At 49.3% G+C, this 20,980-nt stretch overlaps 1 protein-coding gene across 3 annotated transcripts; it reads right to left on the bottom strand.

The window, feature by feature from the left end:
- Positions 1–4,596: 4,596 nt before the first annotated feature.
- LOC100286187 (peroxisomal membrane protein PMP22) lies at positions 4,597–8,758 on the bottom strand. Of its 3 annotated transcripts, NM_001159075.2 has the most exons (7): positions 8,341–8,755; positions 8,135–8,233; positions 6,579–6,680; positions 5,951–6,026; positions 5,565–5,635; positions 5,392–5,477; positions 4,881–5,288 (listed from the first exon to the last, which is right to left on the bottom strand). In NM_001159075.2, exons 1-7 carry the CDS (start codon positions 8,464–8,466, stop codon positions 5,237–5,239), a joined length of 612 nt encoding a protein of 203 aa, NP_001152547.2. In that variant the 5' UTR covers positions 8,467–8,755; the 3' UTR covers positions 4,881–5,236. The 3 variants fall into 3 exon arrangements, with proteins under 3 accessions (XP_008643876.1, NP_001152547.2, XP_020409014.1); XM_008645654.3 differs by lacking the exon at positions 5,392–5,477 and having other exon boundaries at positions 4,597–4,890; positions 8,341–8,758; XM_020553425.1 differs by lacking the exon at positions 8,135–8,233 and having other exon boundaries at positions 4,989–5,288; positions 8,341–8,749.
- Between the last annotated feature and the right edge of the window lie 12,222 nt (positions 8,759–20,980).

The raw sequence follows: 20,980 nt of genomic DNA, 5'->3' as shown, positions 1-20,980 counted from the left end.
AGACGTGTTACCTTGACATCATGGGTTGTGGTGTCGAGCATCAGAAGTCGATCGGAAGTCTAAACCTGATTTTTTTTCGAGAAAAAACTAAAATATAAAAAAATCGGCCGGGTAGCCCGGATTCAGTGCAGTACACTGCATCCGGATTGAGGACACTGCTGGCGCTACTGCTACCTATACGCGTACGTGTAGGACGTGATCTGCACTTCACATGCATATGCACTGGGCGGAAGGCGGAGGGCACGGCTGCCGGTGCAGTGCAGGCCTGCTGGGCGCCTGGGCGGGCCTGAGCCTGACTGCTCAAGTATAGCTAAGCCAGCACGGACACGCTGGTGAACCGTGGACACGCGACAGGGCATCTTATCTATCTGTCGGTCTGAACCACCAGCCAACCGTGTCCATATATGCGACGAGATGCGCGCGCAATGCATGCAAATGCAGTGCACATCTGGCCAGCCAGCGATGCTGCCGCTGACGGTGGTGCTTACGATTTTTTTTATTTAATTCCTTTTTTATAAAAAAATCATGTTTTGAAACTTGGGAGTCGGCGTCATGATTTATAGCACCAATGTTATATGTAGTAGAAACGTGATATTATGTGGGTATGAAAACTCCGACTAAAACGGGAAATGTGAAAAACAATTGGAAAGATATCCATACCTCCTAGTTTCTGCTTCCTCCGACTGCAGGACAGGAGGACGTACGGTCACGTCGGCTGGTGTGCAAGCTCGATCCGCTCCGACGAGCGCAGGCGTCTAGTTGCATCTCACTCAGAAGTGGAATGAAAAGGGGAACGGATCGGAGGAGGAGCCAAGCGGACGCACTCGCTTACGATGGCAATCGGTGAACGCGGAACCGCGGACGGGGGCGTACGGACTACGGATTGCTTGCCTGGTCGTCACCTGCCAGAAACGGTCTCCACTGTCCAGGCCACACAGGAACAGATCCGGGACCGGGTTGGGGAATTGAATTGACCCAGCCCAGCCCAGCCCACCCGGTCAAACGTTTTCCACCCACCATTCCGCGCCGTCCCGTCTCCTATAAATAGCCTCCCGCTCGCTCCCAGCTCTCATCAACCCACCCAGCAGCTCTCACATTTTGAGTCATCACCGCCCATCCAAATCCACTCCAAGCGACCCACCGCGCCGGAGCGAGCAAAATCTGCAGCAATCTTCGAAGAACGAAACCGGCACCTACCTGATCCATCGGCCATGGCGGCGGCACTTCAGCCACAGCGCCTCTTCTCGACGGCCTCCACCTCCACCTCCGCCTCCTCTTCCTCGTCGTTCGCCACGCGGCCGCGCCGTCCGACCACCGCCGCCGCCACCTGCCGCGCCGGCCTGCGCGTTCCGTCGGGCGTCCAGACGACAACAACAGCCGCGTCGCCGTCCTCCAGCCCGGCGGCGGACGCCGGCCTCGGGGGAATCAAGCTCGACTGGATCGACGTGACCGCCCTTAGCGTCGGCTCTCCGTCTCCAGCGGGCCGCAGCAACGCGGCCGAGAAGCTCCGCGCGGTGGCGGAGGCCGCGGCGGACCGCGCCGAGATGCACGACATCATCGGGCGGCAGCGGGACAACTGGAACCACCTGCTGCTCCACTCCACCAATTCCCTGGCGCTGGCGGCGTCCGTGATGGCCGCGCTGGCGCCGGCCGCGCCCGCGCCCGCGCTCAGGGCCTCCGCGGGGGCGCTCCTGGCCACGGCCGCGGTCACCATGGCCGCCGCCAACCGGCTGCAGCCGTCGCAGCTCGCCGAGGAGCAGCGCAACGCCACGCGCCTCTGGAGGCAGCTGGAGCGCGACGTCCGCGCCACGCTGCAGCAGCATCGGGAGGAGGGCGAGGCGCAGCTGGCCCAGGCCGACGTGCAGGACGCCGTGGACAGGGTGCTCGCGCTCGACGCCGCCTACCCGCTGCCGCTGCTCCCGGGGATGCTGGAGAAGTTCCCCAAGGCGGTGGAGCCCGCGCGGTGGTGGCCGCGCCGCCGCCCGCAGCAGCAGGCCAAGAGCGCCAGCAGCTCCCGGTCCAGGAGCTTCGGGCGCCGCGGCGGCAATGGGTGGGGCCAGGAAGTGGAGGAGGAGATGCGCGGCCTGCTGCGCGTGCTGCGGGCCAAGGACGAGCAGGAGTACCTGAGGGTGGGGAAGCTGGTGCTGGGCGTCAACCGCGGCCTGGCCGTGGCGGGGCCCGCGCTGGCCGGCGCCGCGGCGGTGGCCACGGCCTTCATCGGCGGGGACGCGGCCTGGGCGTCCGGCGCCGCCGTGACGTGCGGCGCGCTGGCGGCCGCGGTCAACACGGTGGAGCACGGCGCGCAGCTGGGCATGCTGTTCGAGCTGCTGCGCAACTGCGCCGGCTTCTACCGCAAGCTGCAGGAGGACATCGAGGCGGCGCTGGGCGAGCCCGACGTGGAGCGCCGGGAGAACGGGGACGTGTTCCGGACCAAGGTGGCGCTGCTGCTGGGCCGCGACGCGTCGGAGCTCCGCCAGTTCAGGCGGATGGCGTCCGTGTCCGTCAAGGACGACGACATCAAGGACTACGCCGGGAAGCTCTTCTGATCACGGCTCGGAATGTTCTAAACGTAGATATAGGAGGAAGAATTACATTCCATTGATTCTTTATGTAAACAATCCCCATTCACGCAAACTGTGAAATGACAATTCTTTGATTTCGATTCTATCTAGTTGGATCCCCGATTAAAAAGTTTGAGACGCGGCCTACTGCCCGACTCCGAACACGGCGCTGCGCCACCAACCCACCGACGACGACCCAAGCGCCTGCGCCGCCCGGGGGTCACAATGATGGTACTTGGATGTTTTGAGTCCATATGTACTGGTTCATTTTCATGGTGTCCAGCAAAATCAATCAAGGATATGGACAAAGAGCAAAGCGCTAGTTGTAGAGGAGAGCATCGGTATTTTTATACGATCCTTGCAATGTTTTTAAATCTGACCATCTTTTATATTACTGCCGGGGTTCAGGTGCTACAATTTATATCTGGTATCTGTGTTTTCGAAACCACCACACAATAAGCAACAGAATATTTACTTGATGGTTGAAGCTGCCCACACAATTCATTTTAGCTATCTAAATAGCAGCTCCAGCAAGGTACCCTGTATGCTCATCTACTCTATATTTAGCGAACCAAACGTCCGTTATAGCCATCCAACAACGCGCCCTAAAGCGCACGCTAAAATAGCGGATGTTGGTCGCATGCGCTATTCCTAGCGATTCCCTGTAGCATCAGCGTGCAAGCCAACGTCGTGTCCTTTTGCCATCACGAAACAAGTGAAGAAGGTACGCTGCATAGCCTTTGTTTATTAATTGTTGCTCAGTAAAAAAATATATTTTATTATTATAGTTGATATAGTGTAGATGATGAAATATAGATGATATAATTTAGAGGACGCTGCTAGAGACGTTAAGAATATAGAGAACAAAATCTTTGTAAAGGATGGTGAATATTTTTTAGAGAATAAAATTTAGAGGTAATTGCTAGAGACACATTAAACTCTAAATGTTAGATCTCTGAATATAACTAATTTGAGCTGGCTAACATTTAAAGCTGCCCACTACAAGCAAAGACGAACGCGGGATTTTTCTTCTTGTTGTTTTGTGTATTTTTCCTATGAAAATGAACTACTTTCTATAAAAATTCTATATAGTTCCTCTAAAATCCCCGCGTTCCAAAAGGGGCCTAAGTTGCCTAACGCGAGGATGGCACATATCCGTAGCGTTGATATTGTGCACCACCTCCTTAAAATACAATGCCTCGTAGGATCAATCAGTGGCATGCCTTTCTGGAGCCCATGAACACAAGATTGTCTTTTTTTTGCTTTGGGTGGCCGCCAGGCTTCTTTAAATAGCATATCTCTAGCATATTTAAATTCTAAATGGAAGGTTACGACTTCATTTTTTTTTTGAATAACATAGAGTAGTCTGTGTGCATCCATCCGCCTCGTTTAGCTGAGAAGAATAGATTAAGTGATGATATTGTCTTGTATGCTGCCCCTGATGATTGGCAGTTTTGGCACCACCAAGATGATGGCTGGGTGGCGTGTGTTCTTCCTTGGAAGGAGACCCTTCAACCCTTTGATCCTTCGGGGCTTGTTTGTTTTAGTGATAATCCACATGTATTGGGTGGGATTGAAACGATTTAAATCCATAATAAGTCAAAATACATGACAATCACACCCAATACACTCCAATACACATGTAATATCAATAGCCGAACAAAGCCTCAGCTGGTTCAGTCCGGAGCTGGTTCAGTCCGGTTTTCAGACGGGTTCTTGGCAAGACAGTCCGGTTTTCACGCGGGTTCTTGGCAAGACAGGCTGACGAGCGACGACGTTGCAAACGAACGCCTTGAAAGCCGATGTTCATTTGTAGTGTAATTGAATTGTCAAGCCTACGGTTGCCCATTACGAGCAGCCAGCAGCCATCTGGGCAACGACTTGTTCTTGCTTCGGTTCAGAGACGGCGGCACGGTCAGTCCACGTTAACGGTTTCAACGACCAAAAAAAAAAAAAACAAACAGAACGATATACTCCATCGGTCCATCCATCTCTAATTATGAATTACCCAAACTCTACTAAAAGTCAAAGCATCTCCGGTTTAACCAAATTCATATGATGAAATAATAACATTTATAACATGAAATAAGTATAATTAATTATGCTGTTGTAGTTTCTATAATTTTGATCAGATATAATATATTTTGACTGCTAAGGAAGTTAGAATGTTTTTCACGAAAGTTGGTATGAACTTGTCTGGTTTAATTAGGTCTCTTGTGGTGTCTGCTGTGACAACCAGTTTGAATTGCAGGCGGTCCTGCACGGCGAATTGCAGCCAGTCGCCCAGTGTGAAGTTCTGAATCCTTCAAGGTCCAATGTCTGAATGGAGCTGCCAAGAGCATCCGGTCAGGCAACAGGTTTGATTACCAGCAAAGCAAGAACGGTGGACGCTGGAACAGTCCCATGACCATTTAGCTGAACAATGAATGAACGAATACGAACTGGTCCTCAAAGCTAACCGAATTCACCATACTTTGCTCCCATCACAATTTTTTTTTTTACAAAAGCATAATCTGTCTTCGCATGCGTTGACAATCAAATAAACCGACTACTACCAGGAAATAAACAACGGTTTTTGTAACAGTACAGGATACAGCATCCAGCGTCCTCCTTCTTCGGCTGCTTTAGTTAGCACCGGGCAGGAGCTACGATGCTATACGTTCCTTCTAAACCATCTAGGCCTGCTTCAGAGACATGGCCCTTGCACGAAGGTTCAGGAAAATCCCCCTGCGCAGGCAGAAAAGGGAGATGGGCAGATATTCAGATAACAAGTGGCACATCAGGGGGGGGGAAAGGTTCTTGTAAAATGTTCAGGCCAAAAGGACATTACCAACAACATGCGACAAAGCTGTGGAAGATCACTCGGAATTGTAAAGGCATGTACTGGTGGTTTATCCAACTAACTATCGGCCAAAACTGCGTTTCAATCAGATTTATGAAGCGTCCGCAGAGAGAAACTCAAAAGCCAAGTATCGATGCTGGAAGGGAGGAAAAAAAAAATACCATCCAAGCGCTGAGTTGCACAGAAGGGTATTGTTTCTTCACCCTGGTCGTCACCTCCTTCAAAGGCCTCCCTACATTGGCAGATGGGATAAGTATGTATGAACTGGAAAAGTATGGCAAGACTTAACATATATGGAATCGACGTTGATGCTATATTTTGATAGATGGATATATTGTTCAAGATGCATTGCTGTGATCTCATATTTCTGCATAATCAAAGAACATATGCTTGTGATGTTATCATGTCATAGGAGACTGACAAGTGACAATGTGATCAAAGCTATAAATCCAGACAGGAAAGAGGTTGGGAGGGAATTTTTTTGAGGATGCAAATGCAAATTCAGTATGAAGTCATGCCAACATAACTAATTAAGTTACACACTTACTCTCAACAACATATCCATAATAGAACAAGAACAATATGTTATTCCAGGGAGAAGATGTCACTTGCTCCAGCAACACCTGAAAAGAGTACCATACATGAAAAATGTATGACAAGGTCTTCAACAAGTATAGCTTTAATTCAACCCCGAAAAAGGGAAGACCCAATGACAGAGGCTCCCACATGAGTGCAGGTTCCCTGTACTAAAAAAGGCTCTAAAATCCCATCATTAAGTCGCAGGGAAGGGATAGTTGGCTACTAATTTGAAGAAGCTACCGCTCTATAAATTTCACAGCAAGCTATCTATGTGAATTCTGAAAAAAAAACATTGCCAGTAATTCATCAGGACACGAGGTTGTCGTGTTCTAGTAAAAATGTCACAACAAAGTACAGGACTTTTTACTACCACCAGAAAAAAGAATGCTACTATGAGCAACAGTTTACTGCAGTTTAAACATTAATATCCGTTTCTTCCCAATTATTAGCTGGTTACTTAAGTCAAAATATTGACTTGATGTTTTATTTTAAATTCTGGATTTTATAGTTTGCAGTAGAACTACAAACTATTTATGCATACCATGCATGGAGAGAAGTGAACGCTGTGGTCCAAATTGCCAATGAAAAAGATATACCTTCTTTGCTATGGTTTTGGTATCCTTCTTCCCTTGGAAGATGTAATCCAAAATTTTGTGCAAGAAATGTCCAAATGGGCCACCATACGCAAAACCAAAGAGCTGCAATATATCATCAGAACATGGTGTCAGATTATAATACATAGGTACATGTAAACAAGGATAATAAATAAAAGAATAGAGGGATATAAAAGAAGATGCCCATACACAAATAAACTATTTTGGGCTGAAGCATATCATACATGAATGGATTGGAATAGAGTATGTGGAGTGCCATTTGTTTCTCAGCAATCAATGAAAAGGCAGATCCAGTATTGGAGGCTCCCACATGAGTGGAGTCCGGGGAAGGGATAAAACCTTCCCCCGTAAATACAGAGAGACTACTTCGAACTCGTGACCTGGTGACTCAAGCCCAGTTTGGGATTGCTTCAGCTACACAAAATTTGGTGAAATTGATGAAGCAGGTCATTAAGAGCTTCAGAAAATCGTGAAGCTGAAGTTACAAACTTTTAGCGTACATTTAGATAAGTCATTTTGTTTATTATTTATATTAAAAATATTTTTTAAAACTGTTCAAATGTATATTATACACTACAGCTTCACGTTGAAGCTGGAATCTAGAGCTGTGCTAAACAGCCCCTCAGTAAGACAACTCTCACCACTGCACTAGACCTGCTCTTTCTTGGCGATCAATGAAACAAAGTAAAAAAATTATAGACCGTAGCTTAAGTTAACTGTGAAATGTCTTTCAGTTTCATTTGGACTCAAACTCAATATCCTCCTAAAATATTTTTGAAAGCATGACAAGACATGAGACCACCAGTGAGACACTCTCTTCGCAAAAGAAAAGAGCCTCAACCTCATAGAAGAAATCCTACATAACTGGGCTGCAGATCATCTTTACAAAATTTGGCAGAGGAAACTAGCAGATAACCCAAAAGTGAAATTGTGGTGTGGATTTTTGTTTTGAAAAATGGCCAGATAATCATACATGATTCTGAATAAGTAGCAACATTCATTTGGTAGTGTAAACTAACGATTCATGCTTCACTCAACATTAAGAAACCATAAAAGTTCTATCGTTCCCCAACAAATTATCTCCAACTTCAACTTACGACAACATAAATCACACAGTGATACAGAGCCAAAGGAGATGACATTCACATTGCTGCAACTCAACAGCTGAACTGGAACTAGTTGCTGAATGACTAGAATTCAAGCAATACATCTTTCAACTGCACCTCCACGTCCTCCCAAGAATTTCCCCTAGAACCAGTTTAATAGAGCTACTCACTCCTAGAGGCTAGAACAGCAAGATTATAATTGAGCTGATTTAGGGAATTGCCCGTACTTTACATATCAGTATATCAGAAATTACAGTTGAGTTGATCTAGGGAATTCCCATTACATTATAAATCAGTATATCACCATAAACTGATTCTATTCTGATATAACTAAATGTTCTATTCTCCCAATGAATGAACAAGGAAAGATGCAGTTGCCCCAGTAACTGCATCTGTATGTACCAGAAACTAAATTCAAGGCAGCGTCCTTACCATCTTGAGCAGGAGTCTGCGTTTCTCAATCTTCTGGAACCCAGAGAGCTTCTGCGCCACGGAGTCACTGACGCCGGCGAGGCACCCCGCCGTGATCATCTACGCGTGGCAGCCAACCAAAGCAACCCACTTCAACAATCCCCCACTACCGATTCCCGAAACCGAAAGAGTGAACAAAATCCAAGAACATGACCAAAAGAGAAAACCTTTGTGCGGAGAGGATGTTGCTGGAGCTGGAGCAGGTACTGCCTCCACGCCCTGCGAGCCAGCGACCCTTCTCCCTTCCCTCCATCTCCTTTCCCTCCTCGTCCTGCACGTCCCACAGATGCCATAGCTGAAGTCCTCGAACCCCTTCGAAGTTCGACCCACCTATTCCAAGCACTGCGCACGCGCTCTTTGTATGCCCGCTTGATTTTTTTCGGTGGGGGGATTCTACGATGCCTGGGCCGGCGAGAGGATCGAATCGCGTGGGGAGTGATTCCGGAATCGTGAGCGCGGCGCCGAGGATAGCTGCCGCGGTGGTCCCTCACCGGCCGGACGATGCACGTGGTGGCTGACGTGTGGGCCAGAGGAAGTTAATCCCTTCTTCTAAAGTTAATCCCCACTAACAACCTGACAGGTGATAGGTGATGATATGCAGTTGGCGCTTTTATTAGGCCCAACCAATGCGCTTGTATGGACCGGGTTTTGATGGCCCAGTTTAGATGTTGGGCTTTATTTCTCTGGAAACTATTGGGAGGTCTAGGCCCCTCAGATTTGAGAGTTACAATAACTGAATAAATATTTTTACCGCTCTAAATTATAATCTATTACTCACTTCATACTAAAATATAATTTGTTTTAAACTAATCATATATTTATATATTAAGTAACATATAAATATATTTTTTATGTATATCTATATTCACGGAAAAAATAGGTTAACGGAGTGAGTAACTTTTAATAACTTAGCAAATACTCTTTTCGTTCTAAATTATAAATTGTTTTATTTTTTGCATCACATCTCTAGTAGGAGTTTCTTCCTTCATGTGTCATTCTTCTCCCCACGTGTGCTCGTCCCCCTTCCACACGCGGAAAACAATTTCACCCCACACACCAGCAAAAAATCAAAAAAAATTACACATTCATGGCACTACAAATATATATATATATATATTAAAAAATTTAAAATAAAAATTATGACGGATCGGCTCGGCACTGCGAGCAAAGAAGGCAGCTCAAGCACAGCACAATTTAAATCGTATGGGGCTGGATCGTGGCACTATTAAATAGGGTGCACCTTAGGCCAGCCCGCTAGACACAACCCATTTAGTCATCTATGGTCCATTACCTCTTCCCTCGCTGTCTCAGATGTCACGAGCATGAAAAAAGCAAGAGAAAAACTTTATCTTATCTAATCCCGCACCACATACCTCGCCATTCGCACTCAACCAATCTATAAGTTTAGATCGTGTTTGAATAACTATTTTATTTCAACAATGTTTGCCTATATGATATATAGAAACCATAGCGAAGCATGAGTAAAAAACTAGTTTGTTATGAATCTAGACATACATCATGCATATATGATTTTAAACGGAGAAGTATATTAACATATGACAATATTAATAAAGAGGGATGGCTAAAATTTTATGTAATGGAATAAGTTTTATGAGAATAAAGCTAGTTTGAACTGTTTACAAATGTTTATGAAAGTTATTTGCCTCTTAGATAAAAAAGAAAAAATAAAGTTCAATTTCACCTAGATTTTTTATCACTTGAGAAAATGAAATTCAATTATTTCTAACTATAGAATGCATCCAATAAACCTCCCCACAAAAGAATAAAATTTCACCATTGACAACTATACCATGCATACTCATACACCACAATGTTGCATTCTCCCTAATTTCATTCCAATTTGAGGCAAATGAAACATGTTTTCTAAATTATCCCTGATGCTCCGTTTGGATCATTAGAATTAAATTCCATTCTAACAATAGTAATTTTGGCATATATCAATTAAGCTAATTCAGTTTTATGCAAAATATATTTGTATGCTATTATTAGCAAGATGTCGGAGATATTTATGTGCTACATTTTTACTATAGATGAGTGAGACGAAGAACGTCATGTAAGTTACAGAGTAGAATCAAATTCTACTAATGCATAAAATAATTTTCCATCCTCCACCCCATGAATTTGAGATAGGCTTATATCTGAACTTTGGAAAGTGGTGGAATATCAAATTCCAAACTAAATAAGTTACTTTATTGAGTGAATTCCAATTCTCTGAAATGAAGGGATCCAAACGCCCCGTGAAGTTTTTTAAGGGCATGTTTGGTACGACTCCGTCTCTAGCCTGGATAGCATCTTGTGCGAGCGTGAGGAGACCTAGCAAAAACTATAGGAGGAGAAGCATTTTATGGTGAATAGTAGGAAGCCAAAGCCATTTCGTGGCTAGGATACAAAGACACAAAATTGGCTCCTTCTCAAGTGCTCCTAGTCCTCTAGAGGAACACTTTAGGTTGAGGAGGAGCCCTACCAAACTAGCCCTATGTTGCAAAAGGAGAAATATTTCTAGTTTTTTTATTTCTAGGAGTACTTATTTTGCACCCCTAAACTTTTGTCTTTCTTGGATGGAAATGTCTTAGGTGCACATCAACCTATTGGTGCAAACTGTACAAGCCAACATAAGAATAGAGATGGGAGGACCTTTTAAAAATATCCACAAAGAGGTTGAAGGGTTGTTTTGAAATATGTTTTTTAAAAGGTCCTCCCACTTTCATTCTTGTGTTGGTTTGCACGTTTTGCACCAATGGGTTGTTTTGCACCTAATACATTCCCTTATTGGATTGACCATCCTAACTTTGATTCTTGTTAAGCATCATAAACACTCATAGACATACACACACTCCCTATGTATACACACCGATGTCATATAATGACATCGAAGTATTATAGGTACCCGAGAGGATTGTTGAATGAAGGATAGAGCACAACACAAGTTGAAGGCACGTTGATCCTAGGTACTGACTTAGCTATCAACACAAGGGATATTTACAAAGGTTTGGGCTACAAATGCATAAGATCCTACATCCTCTTTATGTTTAATGGATTGGTAATGGTAGAGGTGAATAATATTACATGCTCAAATATTCCCGAGCTAGATGTTGGAACTTGCTCTCCCGAGCTAGTTGATCCAACGGGGGAGTGAAAGTAATGCAAACAAGGTTTCGGCTCAGGAAGGCAATTGCTCTGTTAATCTAGCCTCTCAAGGGCACTGTGCGGGGGTATTTATAGGTGCCTGAGTACCCAACGTCTTGGATTAAGGACGCATGTGCCCTCAAGCGCCTAGGTCATCCCCGGAATATTCCCATAAAGCAGGGTTACAGACTGTCATTACAGAAAAGCCTTTACAAATTGGGCCCGTAATACACTCAGCCGCGCGGGGCCTGTTACAATGGTTCGAATTCCGCGTGGGCCTTCGTGTTGGACGAGGACACGAGACGGGGCGACCTCGTCGTGGGCCTTCGTCTTGCGGCGTGTCGGACGAAGGGTGGAAACTGCCGGTCGCTTCGCCTCCGTTGGTGCGGCGAGATCGGCGAAGGCATCGAGCGAAGGGTAGCGTCTTCGCCTTCGGCCCAACATTTGCCCTCCGAGGGACCAGTTCGACTAAGTCATCTGGTGCCGAAGACGTCGCTAGATGGTGGAGACGCTGCCCTCGCTCGAAGTGGTTCCGTGTGGGTTTTTGATGTGACCGTTGACGGACGCGGCACTGTTGGACTGCGGGTTTCCCGAAGCGTCGCGTCCTATGTATAAAAAGGGGGCGGGCGGCGCGGGTCAGGTACTCTTTCTGCGTGCCATAAAACCCTAGCCTGCTCTTGAAACCGTTTGATCGCTCGCCTGCCCTCCTTGCTCCCGCTCATCGGAGATCTGGCCCGCGTGAAGCAGACCGCCCGCCGCCGCCGACGGTACGTAGCCATGCCGTCCTCTTCCTCTTCTGCTGCCGATACGCCGCCGGCCGGCACATCGTCCGAGGATACACTAAGCAACGTGGCGGCGGAGGAGTTGCGTCCTAGTGATACAGTGGAGTTTGGCGTGTCGCGGATGTCCTCGGTCCACGTGCAAGATATGCAATAGCTTGGATATTTTGGCAGCGGAGTGGGGCGTGTCCCGGGGGCGGAGGAGGTCCCCGAGCCAGAAGGGGAGTTGGTCGTTTTTGAGGCTTTTTTCGCCGCTGGCCTTCGTCTGCCTGCGCATCGATTCGTGGCGGAGGTCCTGCGGAGATTCGAGGTCCAGGTCCACCAGCTGACGCCGAATGCCGTGGTGGCCCTGGCGAAGTATGTTTGGGCGACGACTTCGTATGGCAGTCAGCCCTCTGTGGAAGTCTTCGCAAAACATTGTTGTCTGTATTGGCAAAAGAGGAAAATTGGACATGAGATTACACAATTTGGATCGTGCACATTTACGCCGAAGACCGGCAAGACTTCGATGGAAGTCGTGGAGTTGGTTCCTTGCGCCCGCAATAAATAGGGCAACTGGTGGGAATTCTGGTTTTACGTTTCCGAAGGCACAGTCGAAGACCACCCAGGGCTCCCCGTGGCCATCATGTGCTCGCATTATTACGTAGTGTACCCGCAGTTTGAGGTAGCGGAGGATGATGAAGACGAAGGAGCCCTTCGGTGCGCTGCCCGCATGAGTAGCGGGCGCGATCTTGTTGAGGAATTTGTCGGGTATGGGGTATGGCCATTGGCGCATGGCTGAGCGCTGGGCGAAGTATGCCCTCGCGAGATGCCCTCCCGGGGCGGGCAGCTGGTGCGAAGTCCTGCCTTCGCACTGGATTTGCGTGGCCGAGATCCCGCCGCATTCGTGCATGAAGCGGAAGACGGTGCGGCGAGGATCGTGGGGCGCTACGTGCCGAAGACAGAGGGTCTGCAGAGCTAGGATATCCGTGGGTCCAATGACAGGTTGAATCGGGTCTTCGGATTGAACCGGTTGTCGTACGGTGGTTATCCCGGGGAAGACGCCGCCGACCGCCGCGGGAAGAAACTGATGGGCGGGACCGACGAAGGGCCTTCGCAGGATGCTGCCCCGGTCGCTAAGAGGAGGAAATTAGGTACTACGGTGGGGGAATGGGGGTGTCTGATATTTTTGCTGTGGAGTTGATGGGGACATGCGTGGCCCCCAGGGGAAGGATATCTTCGCCCGAGCTCCGGGAGTCTTCGACGCGAATGCTGGAGGTTACCGGGGGTCGATGGCCAAAGAATCTTCCGATCCCCTGGGCGAAGGGCGAAGACATGTCTACGTCTCGTATAGCTCGTGGCTTGAGGATTTTCCCTTACGGACGAAATATTGCTGCTGTTGTGTCGGCAATGATGAACAAGGACCGTCAAGACGCTGCGCAGAAGCGCCAAGCGGTTATCAGGATCGCAGATCCTAGACGTGAGGCGAAGAGAGCGCGGGGGAGCGCGAAGGCTGTGGCCCCCGGCAGCAGCCAGCCGATGCCGGCTGCAAAACCGGCCGCGCCCGGATCCGGCAAGTCGTCGGCGAGCGCGAAGACAGCCGCCGCTGGCGGGACCAAGCCTCCCCCGGTCGAGGCTGCGAAAGTACGGGAGCTGCCCTCGCCGGGGAAACGTGTTGCCGACTTCGGAACGAATATCAGCGTGGAGGACTATTTTGTTGGTAAGTTTTTTTTTGTGGGGGTCTTCTGACCGGTGATGTATTGCAGGGCCGGGCGAGGGACAAATGGTTGTTGTCCCGCCTTTGGTGGCGACCACTTCGCCATCGGTGGTGGTAAGGGCGAGGGGAACCGTGCAGGACCCGTGGGCCGCCTTCTGCGCAAGCAGCGAGATTTTGACAGCCGCTGCCGCTGAGGACGTGGCGGGCACCATGTCCCAGTGGCTGAGGGAGGCATCGCAGCGGCTGTCGTAGCAGCTGAGTCAAGTAAGTTGAGCTGGACTTCGGTGTTTGTTGTTTTCATGAGGAGTTGGGTCTCATGTGCTTTTGTCAGGCGGCCGACTTCACCGACCGTGTTGCGTCTGGTGTCCTGACTGCGGACGTGGCTGCCGAAGTCGAGAGACTTCGGGCGCAGCACGCGGATGCCGTCCGGGAGAAGTCGGCTGCGGAGAGCAAAAACCGCAGGCTGGCGGAGAAAGTGGCCGCCTTGGAGGCCGAGAAGACGGACCTCCGGCTCCAGCTGGTGGAGGAAAGGAAGGAGGCGAACCAGGCCATCGCTGAGGCGCAGGCAGAGGCCAAAGTGGCGCAGGCAGAGGGAAGTCTCGCCAGCCAGCGCGCCGAGGAGTGGGAGGCGAGGTTCAATGCCCTGCGCGGCCGCGTGGACAAGGCCGAGGCCTCTACGTGCTCGGAGGTTGAGCGGACGCTCGCATAGTTCGTGGACTCGTACCGCGAGCTGGGTGCGCGTACTACTGACTTCGAGGTGCCTGACCGGGAGGCGGGCCTTCGCTTCCTCGAATGGTTACAGGAGGAGTTGCTCGTGCTCCCGACCATCGTCGAGGGTTTCATGTCCTTTGCCTCCCTCGTCACCTGCGAGGGGGCCGTGAATGCGTTGTCCCGCGAGGGCTGCAGACACTACGAGGTCTTCGACCAATCAGACGAGAGATTTGAATGCGAGATCTTCAAGGCCGAAGACCCTGTTGTGAAGCAGTCAGCGGGGGCACTTTTCGATAGGATGTGGGGGCGCATGGTCAGGAGGCTGTCAGGGAGCAATCCGACCGGGCGAGAGAGCAGGTGAAGGTTATTATTTTTTGTGTGGTTGGTTGCGTGTGGGTATGTGTAGTTTTTGTTGAGTGAATGTGTTGTTGCTGCAGATGGAGCGTGCCGAGGACGTCGAGGACCTTGGAGGTCTGGTCGGCGTGCCGTCCGAGGCTGCGGAGGTCAATCCGGTGCTGCCCTTGGATGCCGGTGAAGGCCCCTCGACCGTGCCCGTGACTGCTATGGCCGGCGAAGACCCTGTGTCGGCCCCTGCGCCGACGGTCGAAGGTGCCCCGGAGGTGGTGGCTGAGCCGACAGTCGAAGACCCCACGGCCGCGGCCGTGCCTTCACAGGTGGCTAAGTAGTTAAATGGGTGCAGAGGAGTTTGTAAATTTTGTCTACGCGTTACTGAACCTCGGTTGCTGCGCAGGTTCAGGGTTTTGGGCCTGCGCACGCAACCGCTACTGACAATGCTAATTTTGTGGCGGCTTCAACCGTGGTTGCTGAAAATGATTCTGATGATTCCATGTCTAAGTTTTTTGAGTTTGATGATTCTGGGAGTTCGGTTGTGTGGTCGGAAGAGTCTTCGGATGAGGACTTGGATTATTTTGCGGCCTTGGATGTGGCTGCGGCGGAGGCTTGTCCGCGTGTGATGGGTGCTGAAGTTCTTCCTGGTCCGAGTGCTGGGCGTAGGTGGCGAAGGGCGGTGGTGAAACGGAGGGTGAGTGAGGTGGAGGGTGGTCGTCTTCGTGTGGACGGGGCTAGCAAACGGGATTTGTTGTCCTCGCCGGCTGGGGCGAGTGTAGGTGCGGGGGAGTTGCGAAATCTTTTTGAGGGTGAGGAGCTGAGGATAATGCTGTTCAACTACAGGGAGATGGGTATCATCCCGAAGGTTGAGCCAATGTAAAGTGCGATGCCCTCGCTGTATGTATGTAACCGTAATTTATATGAAGCTGCGTGCCTTCGTTGATCCGGTCGTGCCCGGAGGCGACTTGTGCGCGGGGAACCTTTTGGAAAAGACTTCGATTTTGCGTACTTATTATGCTAGTCCGGCTGCACCCGTAGGCGACTTTTGCATGGGGAGTCTTTTGGAGAAGACTTCGATTTTGCGCACTTATTGTGCTATTCCGGCTGCACCCGTAGGCGACTTTTGCACGGAGAGTTCGGCTGCGCCCTTTGGCGACTTTTGCACGGTGTCTTTTGGAGAAGACTTCGATTTTGCGCACTTATTGTGCTATTCCGGCTGCACCCATAGGCGACTTTTGCGTGGAGAGTCCGGCTGCACCCTCAGGCGACTTTTGCACGGGGAGTCTTTTGGAGAAGACTGCGATTTTGCGCACTTATTGTGCTATTCCAGCTGCACCCGTAGGCGACTTTTGCGTGGAGTGTCGCACGCGAGGGTAGTCAGCGCTGCCCCTCGTGGTGACGTCGGTGTGGTCGAATGCCGAAGACCGTTGATGCGGTCTTTTTCGACATTGGCTTAGTTTTTTGCGAGGGATTTTTGCTTGTATATTACATGGCGCCGCCTCATTAAAAACCTCACCCCCTGGGAGGAAAAGAGTGTGGGCTGGAATGATAATGTTTGGTGAATTACAAGGGCGTGATGGCCTTGAGGATTTAACAAAAAATTTGCGAAGATTATCTATATTCCAGGAATGTTCCAGGTCTTCGCGAGATTGAGTTATTAATCTGTACGCGCTGGGAGACGACTTCGTCTTGACGATAAACGGTCCTTCCCACTTTGGTTCCAGCTTACCCCGTGACTCTGTCCGGGTTGTGCGGATAAGTACGAGGTCCCCTTCGTTGAATTCTCTTGGGACGACTGCGTGGTCGCGCCAGGCCTTCGTTTGGGCTTGGTACTTGGCGAGGGCCTGCAGGGCGAAGACACGGTCTCCGTCAATGAGGTCTTTGGAAGTTGGCTCGTCGACGTCGGGTACTGCTAAAGCGCTTGTCCGTGGGGACCCATGTTTGATTTCCTGTGGGGGTCATGGCCTCCGATCCGTATAGAAGGCGAAAGGGAGTGAATCCGGTCGCCCGACACTCGGTCGTGTTCAGTGCCCAGACTGCTTCAGGTAGCAGGTCAGCCCATTTGCCCTTCTTGTCGTCGAGGAGCATTTTCTTGATCGCCGTGAAAATCTTGCCGTTGGCACGCTCCACAACGCCGTTGGATTGTGGGTGGTACACTGAGGCGAAGGCAAGCTTGGTGCCAATGGAGAAGCAGAAATCCCTGAAGTCTTGGCTGTCAAATTGCTTGCCATTGTCAACTGTGAGCTTGGACGGGACTCCGAATCGGCAAACAATGTTTTGCCAGAAGAATTTCTGGGCAGTCTTTGATGTTATCGTGGATACTGCCCTCGCCTCGATCCACTTGGTAAAATACTCGATGGCGACGAAGGTGAACTTGAGGTTCCCTTGGGCCGTGGGTAGTGGCCCGACGATGTCCAGGCCCCAGCGCTGAAGGGGCCACATGTGGGCGATTAGCTTTGTGAATTGCGAAGAGCTTCCCGAGCGTGGAGAAAACTTTTGGTAGGCTTTGCATGACCTTGTGACCCGATTTGCGGCGCAGATCATGGCGGGCCAGTAGAAGCCTTGACGGATCACCTTTGCAGCTAGAGCCCTAGGCCCTGCGTGAGAGCCGCACGTCCCGCTGTGGACTTCACGCAGGATTTGGACGCCTTCAGTTTCGGTGACACATTTAAGCATGGGTTGGCTGATCCCCTTCTTGTAAAGCTGGCCTTCGATGAGTGCGAAGTCCCGGCTTCGGTGTTTGAGGCGCTTGGCCTCGCTGATGTCGGTTGGATGATAGTACCCCTGCAGGAACAGGGTTAATGGTGCCCGCCAGTCTTCGGTCATAATGAGGTTGACTATGCGGTGGCCCTCGCTGTCATTGGTTATTTGGAGGCCCTCTGGGCTGCAGACGGCTGGCGTGCCGATGACATGGTAGAATACGTCGGAGGGTAGGGCCTCGCCTCTGGCGGCTGCCTTGGCCAATGCGTTGGCCTCCTCATTCTTGGCTCGGTCCACGTGCTGCAAGGTGAAGCCTTTGAATTGCCTCTCGAGACTGCGGATAGCCACGAGATACTGCATGAGTGCGGGGTCCTTCACTGCGTAATCTTTCTCGACTTGACCGGCGACTACCTTGGAGTCTGTTCTGATGATGCATGTGGTGACACCAAGTGCCCTTAGCTTGCGAAGGCCAAGGATGACAGCTTCACATTCTGCTATATTGTTGGTGCATCTGTCAGACTCCAAAGCAAAGCTGAGGCGTGCTGCATATCTGTGCTTGACCTTTGTGGGTGAAGTAATGACTGCAGCTGCGCCTGCCCCCGCATGGCACCATGCGCCATCGCAATGGATGGTCCACACCTTCTCTACGGACATGTCCGACTGCGTTATTGGCCTGTGTAACACCCCAGGTGTTACTCAGGGTGTCCACCCAGGGCTATCCCTTTTAACCTATTATCACATGAAGATTGAGGTGGGCAAAGTACATCAAACTTGGAATTCAAGGTCCTAAGCAAGTGCAAACCATCTTGGATATCATGCCCTAGCTTGTCATGCACATCTAAGTGGGGAATTTTCCCAAAACCCTAAAGCAAACCCCTCTTGGGCAATAGGAACCCTAATTGAAGCTATGATCAAAAGGTCATGTAAATCTTGTGATCATGGCTTGGGCCAAATATAAAAGTGGTAATATACTTCATAAACTACAATTAATAGTAAGGGAGTACCCCCAAAAAGTTTTCAGAAAAACCCCAAAAAGTTCACCTAAGGTTGAGCACAAGGGAGAATTCAGAATTTGCCTAAGTATAAAAACTAACCCTTGAACAAAGATTCCACATGTTCACCTTAATCCAAATTTCAAAACACTTCGACCCAATTGACAAAGTGGCGCCAAATTAACCCAAGAATACCCTGGAAAGAGGTGACACCTACCCTAGGGCGTTAGACACGACTTGACACCATTTTTGTCTCGGCTTGGACCTAGCTGACACAGCCAACTTCTCACCCCTCTATCTCCCTACCCCGACCATATCTTAACTTGGAACTCACAGCAAAAAGGTAGGATATGGAGCAGGGAAGCGACCGTACATAGTGACTTTGCCAAGATACGCACGCTATGGTGCTCAAATCCGCCGTTGAACCATGGCAGAAGCGAGCTTCCACGTGTTCGACGCGGGCTGACATCTGGGGGCGCGCTCAGAGCACGCCCGTGCGCGAACCCCCGCGCGCCCGCGGCCGCCCGTGACCACGCCCGCGCCACGGCTATAAAGCCCGCCCAGTGCTCGGCTGCCTTCCCCGTTGCCTCCTCCGTACCTCGCCTGACTTTCCCGAGCCAGCCCTTAGCTCCGGCGACCTCCCCTCGACCCGCCAGTGCCGCCCGAGAGCAACCACCGTGGCCAGCCCCTTTCCCATCCTCCTCCGTTCGATCCAAGCCTTCAGATAGCTTCCTGGTGAGGCCGTGAAGCTTACTCAAGCTTGAACCGAGGACCCGCGTCACCGGAATAGCGCAATCGTGCTCGCCGGAGTTCAAGAACCCGCTGGCGCACGTGGACCGCGTAAGCCTCTGCACCATTTCCCAATTCGTTGCGCGCATGGCCTCTACATCACCCCGTGGAGCTCCTCGTGTACCTTAATTGAACTATACCGTCGTGGTTTGGCCGGAACAGGAGCCGCCGATGACCCCCGCCGCCTGTGCTCGTGGCCAGGGTAGCTCCGACCACCTCCGACGCCAACCCGCACACCGACGTGACCGTCGTGACCTCCCGGACGTCACTGACCACCCCGCCGGAGCTCTACCGCCGCCGGTAAGCCTCGCCGCCGTAATCTATGCCGCGGGTACTGTTTAAGTCAGCCAGGGAGCGCGGGTTAGATTTCGGTTGGGTCCAGGGGGTTTTGTGCGATGTCAGTGACCCACGCCAATAGTAGACCGAGGACTAATTTGTGAGAGAAGAGGGAGATAAAACCCAGGGGCCTCAGCGCAAACCTGTTTTCTTTTCCATTTTCGAATTTATTTTCTTTTAATATGGCAGATAACTTAATAAATGCATAACTTGAAGAATAATCATCCAAAAATTGTCAAACCAATTTTGCTAGACTCTGGGAAATATGAACTATCAGATAAAAATAGTAAAACCCATAGTTCCTGTATTCTTTTCTGAAGTTTTGAATTAAATAAGAAAACTGCTAAAAACTTAATATTAGAAGGAAAAATAGAAATATTGTTTGACTAGGGTTAGCAAAATTTGGAGAAGTTTATATCTACCTACTGACCCAATTAAAAATGCTAAACCTCTCTGTCCACCCCATTAGATTAGTTTTTACCCTTTGTTTTACAATAGGCTTAAGGTTAAGAAAAATAGAAAATGTGATTTAAATAAGGAACCAGAGGATACCCCTATTTTTGTTAGGATATTTATGCAATGTAGTTCAATGGAAAAATCTATCATACCCTGTTTTGGTATAAAATAAGTAGGATACCTTTTATTTTAATAAGACAAGGGAAACTTAGAAAAACCCTACAAAAATAACCCCAAGGTGAAAACACCCCTATCCTTGGGATAGTAAATGTTTTGCTATTAAGAACTTAAGAAAAATATGAAATTTGTTGTTTGACATTTTTCAAATAACAATGTAGTAGAAAGTGCCTTTTTGGCATTAAACTTTAGAAAATCATAACTAAATAACCACCCCTTAGCCTTCTGTGGTTTTTGGCACAAAAGCCTATTATTACTGTTAGATGCCAACAAAAATAACCCTTAGGGCAGAACTCACCCCTAATTAAGAGATGTAATGTAAAGTAGCCCATTTTACACAACTCTTGTTATTTTTGTCTAAAGCATAGCCTTTATATGTTGAGCCTCAAATTCTTAAAACAGGCTAGAATAGCAAATGGCAACCCACTGTAATTTTTACAGAATTGTTGGAAAATATTAAACCACTGTCGTAGTTGAAACCTACACTAGAAACCATAAGTAGAAAATTAAAGAAAGGAAAATGAATAATGGTAATTAACGTCATCCTAAAACCCTTGTAAATTGTCCACTGAAATGTATAAAGACAATACAAATCCACTATGTTATCCTCAATGAAAACCTAAGCCTAAAAAGTAATAAGTATATACCACTGGAAGCCCCGCATGACTAAGAAACC

Source organism: Zea mays, chromosome 5 (genome assembly GCF_902167145.1).
Source record: "Zea mays cultivar B73 chromosome 5, Zm-B73-REFERENCE-NAM-5.0, whole genome shotgun sequence".
Lineage (NCBI taxonomy): Eukaryota > Viridiplantae > Streptophyta > Magnoliopsida > Poales > Poaceae > Zea > Zea mays.
Note: the sequence above shows the minus strand (reverse complement) of the source record. Positions and strands in the feature narration are given on the sequence as shown.

Coding starts and splice junctions, on each gene's coding strand:
- LOC100286187 (NM_001159075.2), bottom strand. CDS start 8,466: ATGGCATCTGTGGGACGTGCAGGACGAGGAGGGAAAGGAGATGGAGGG. Junction 6,027..6,578: donor CCAAAACCATAGCAAAGAAG/GTATATCTTTTT, acceptor TACTCTTTTCAG/GTGTTGCTGGAGCAAGTGAC. Junction 5,478..5,564: donor TGCAACTCAGCGCTTGGATG/GTATTTTTTTTT, acceptor ATTGAAACGCAG/TTTTGGCCGATAGTTAGTTG.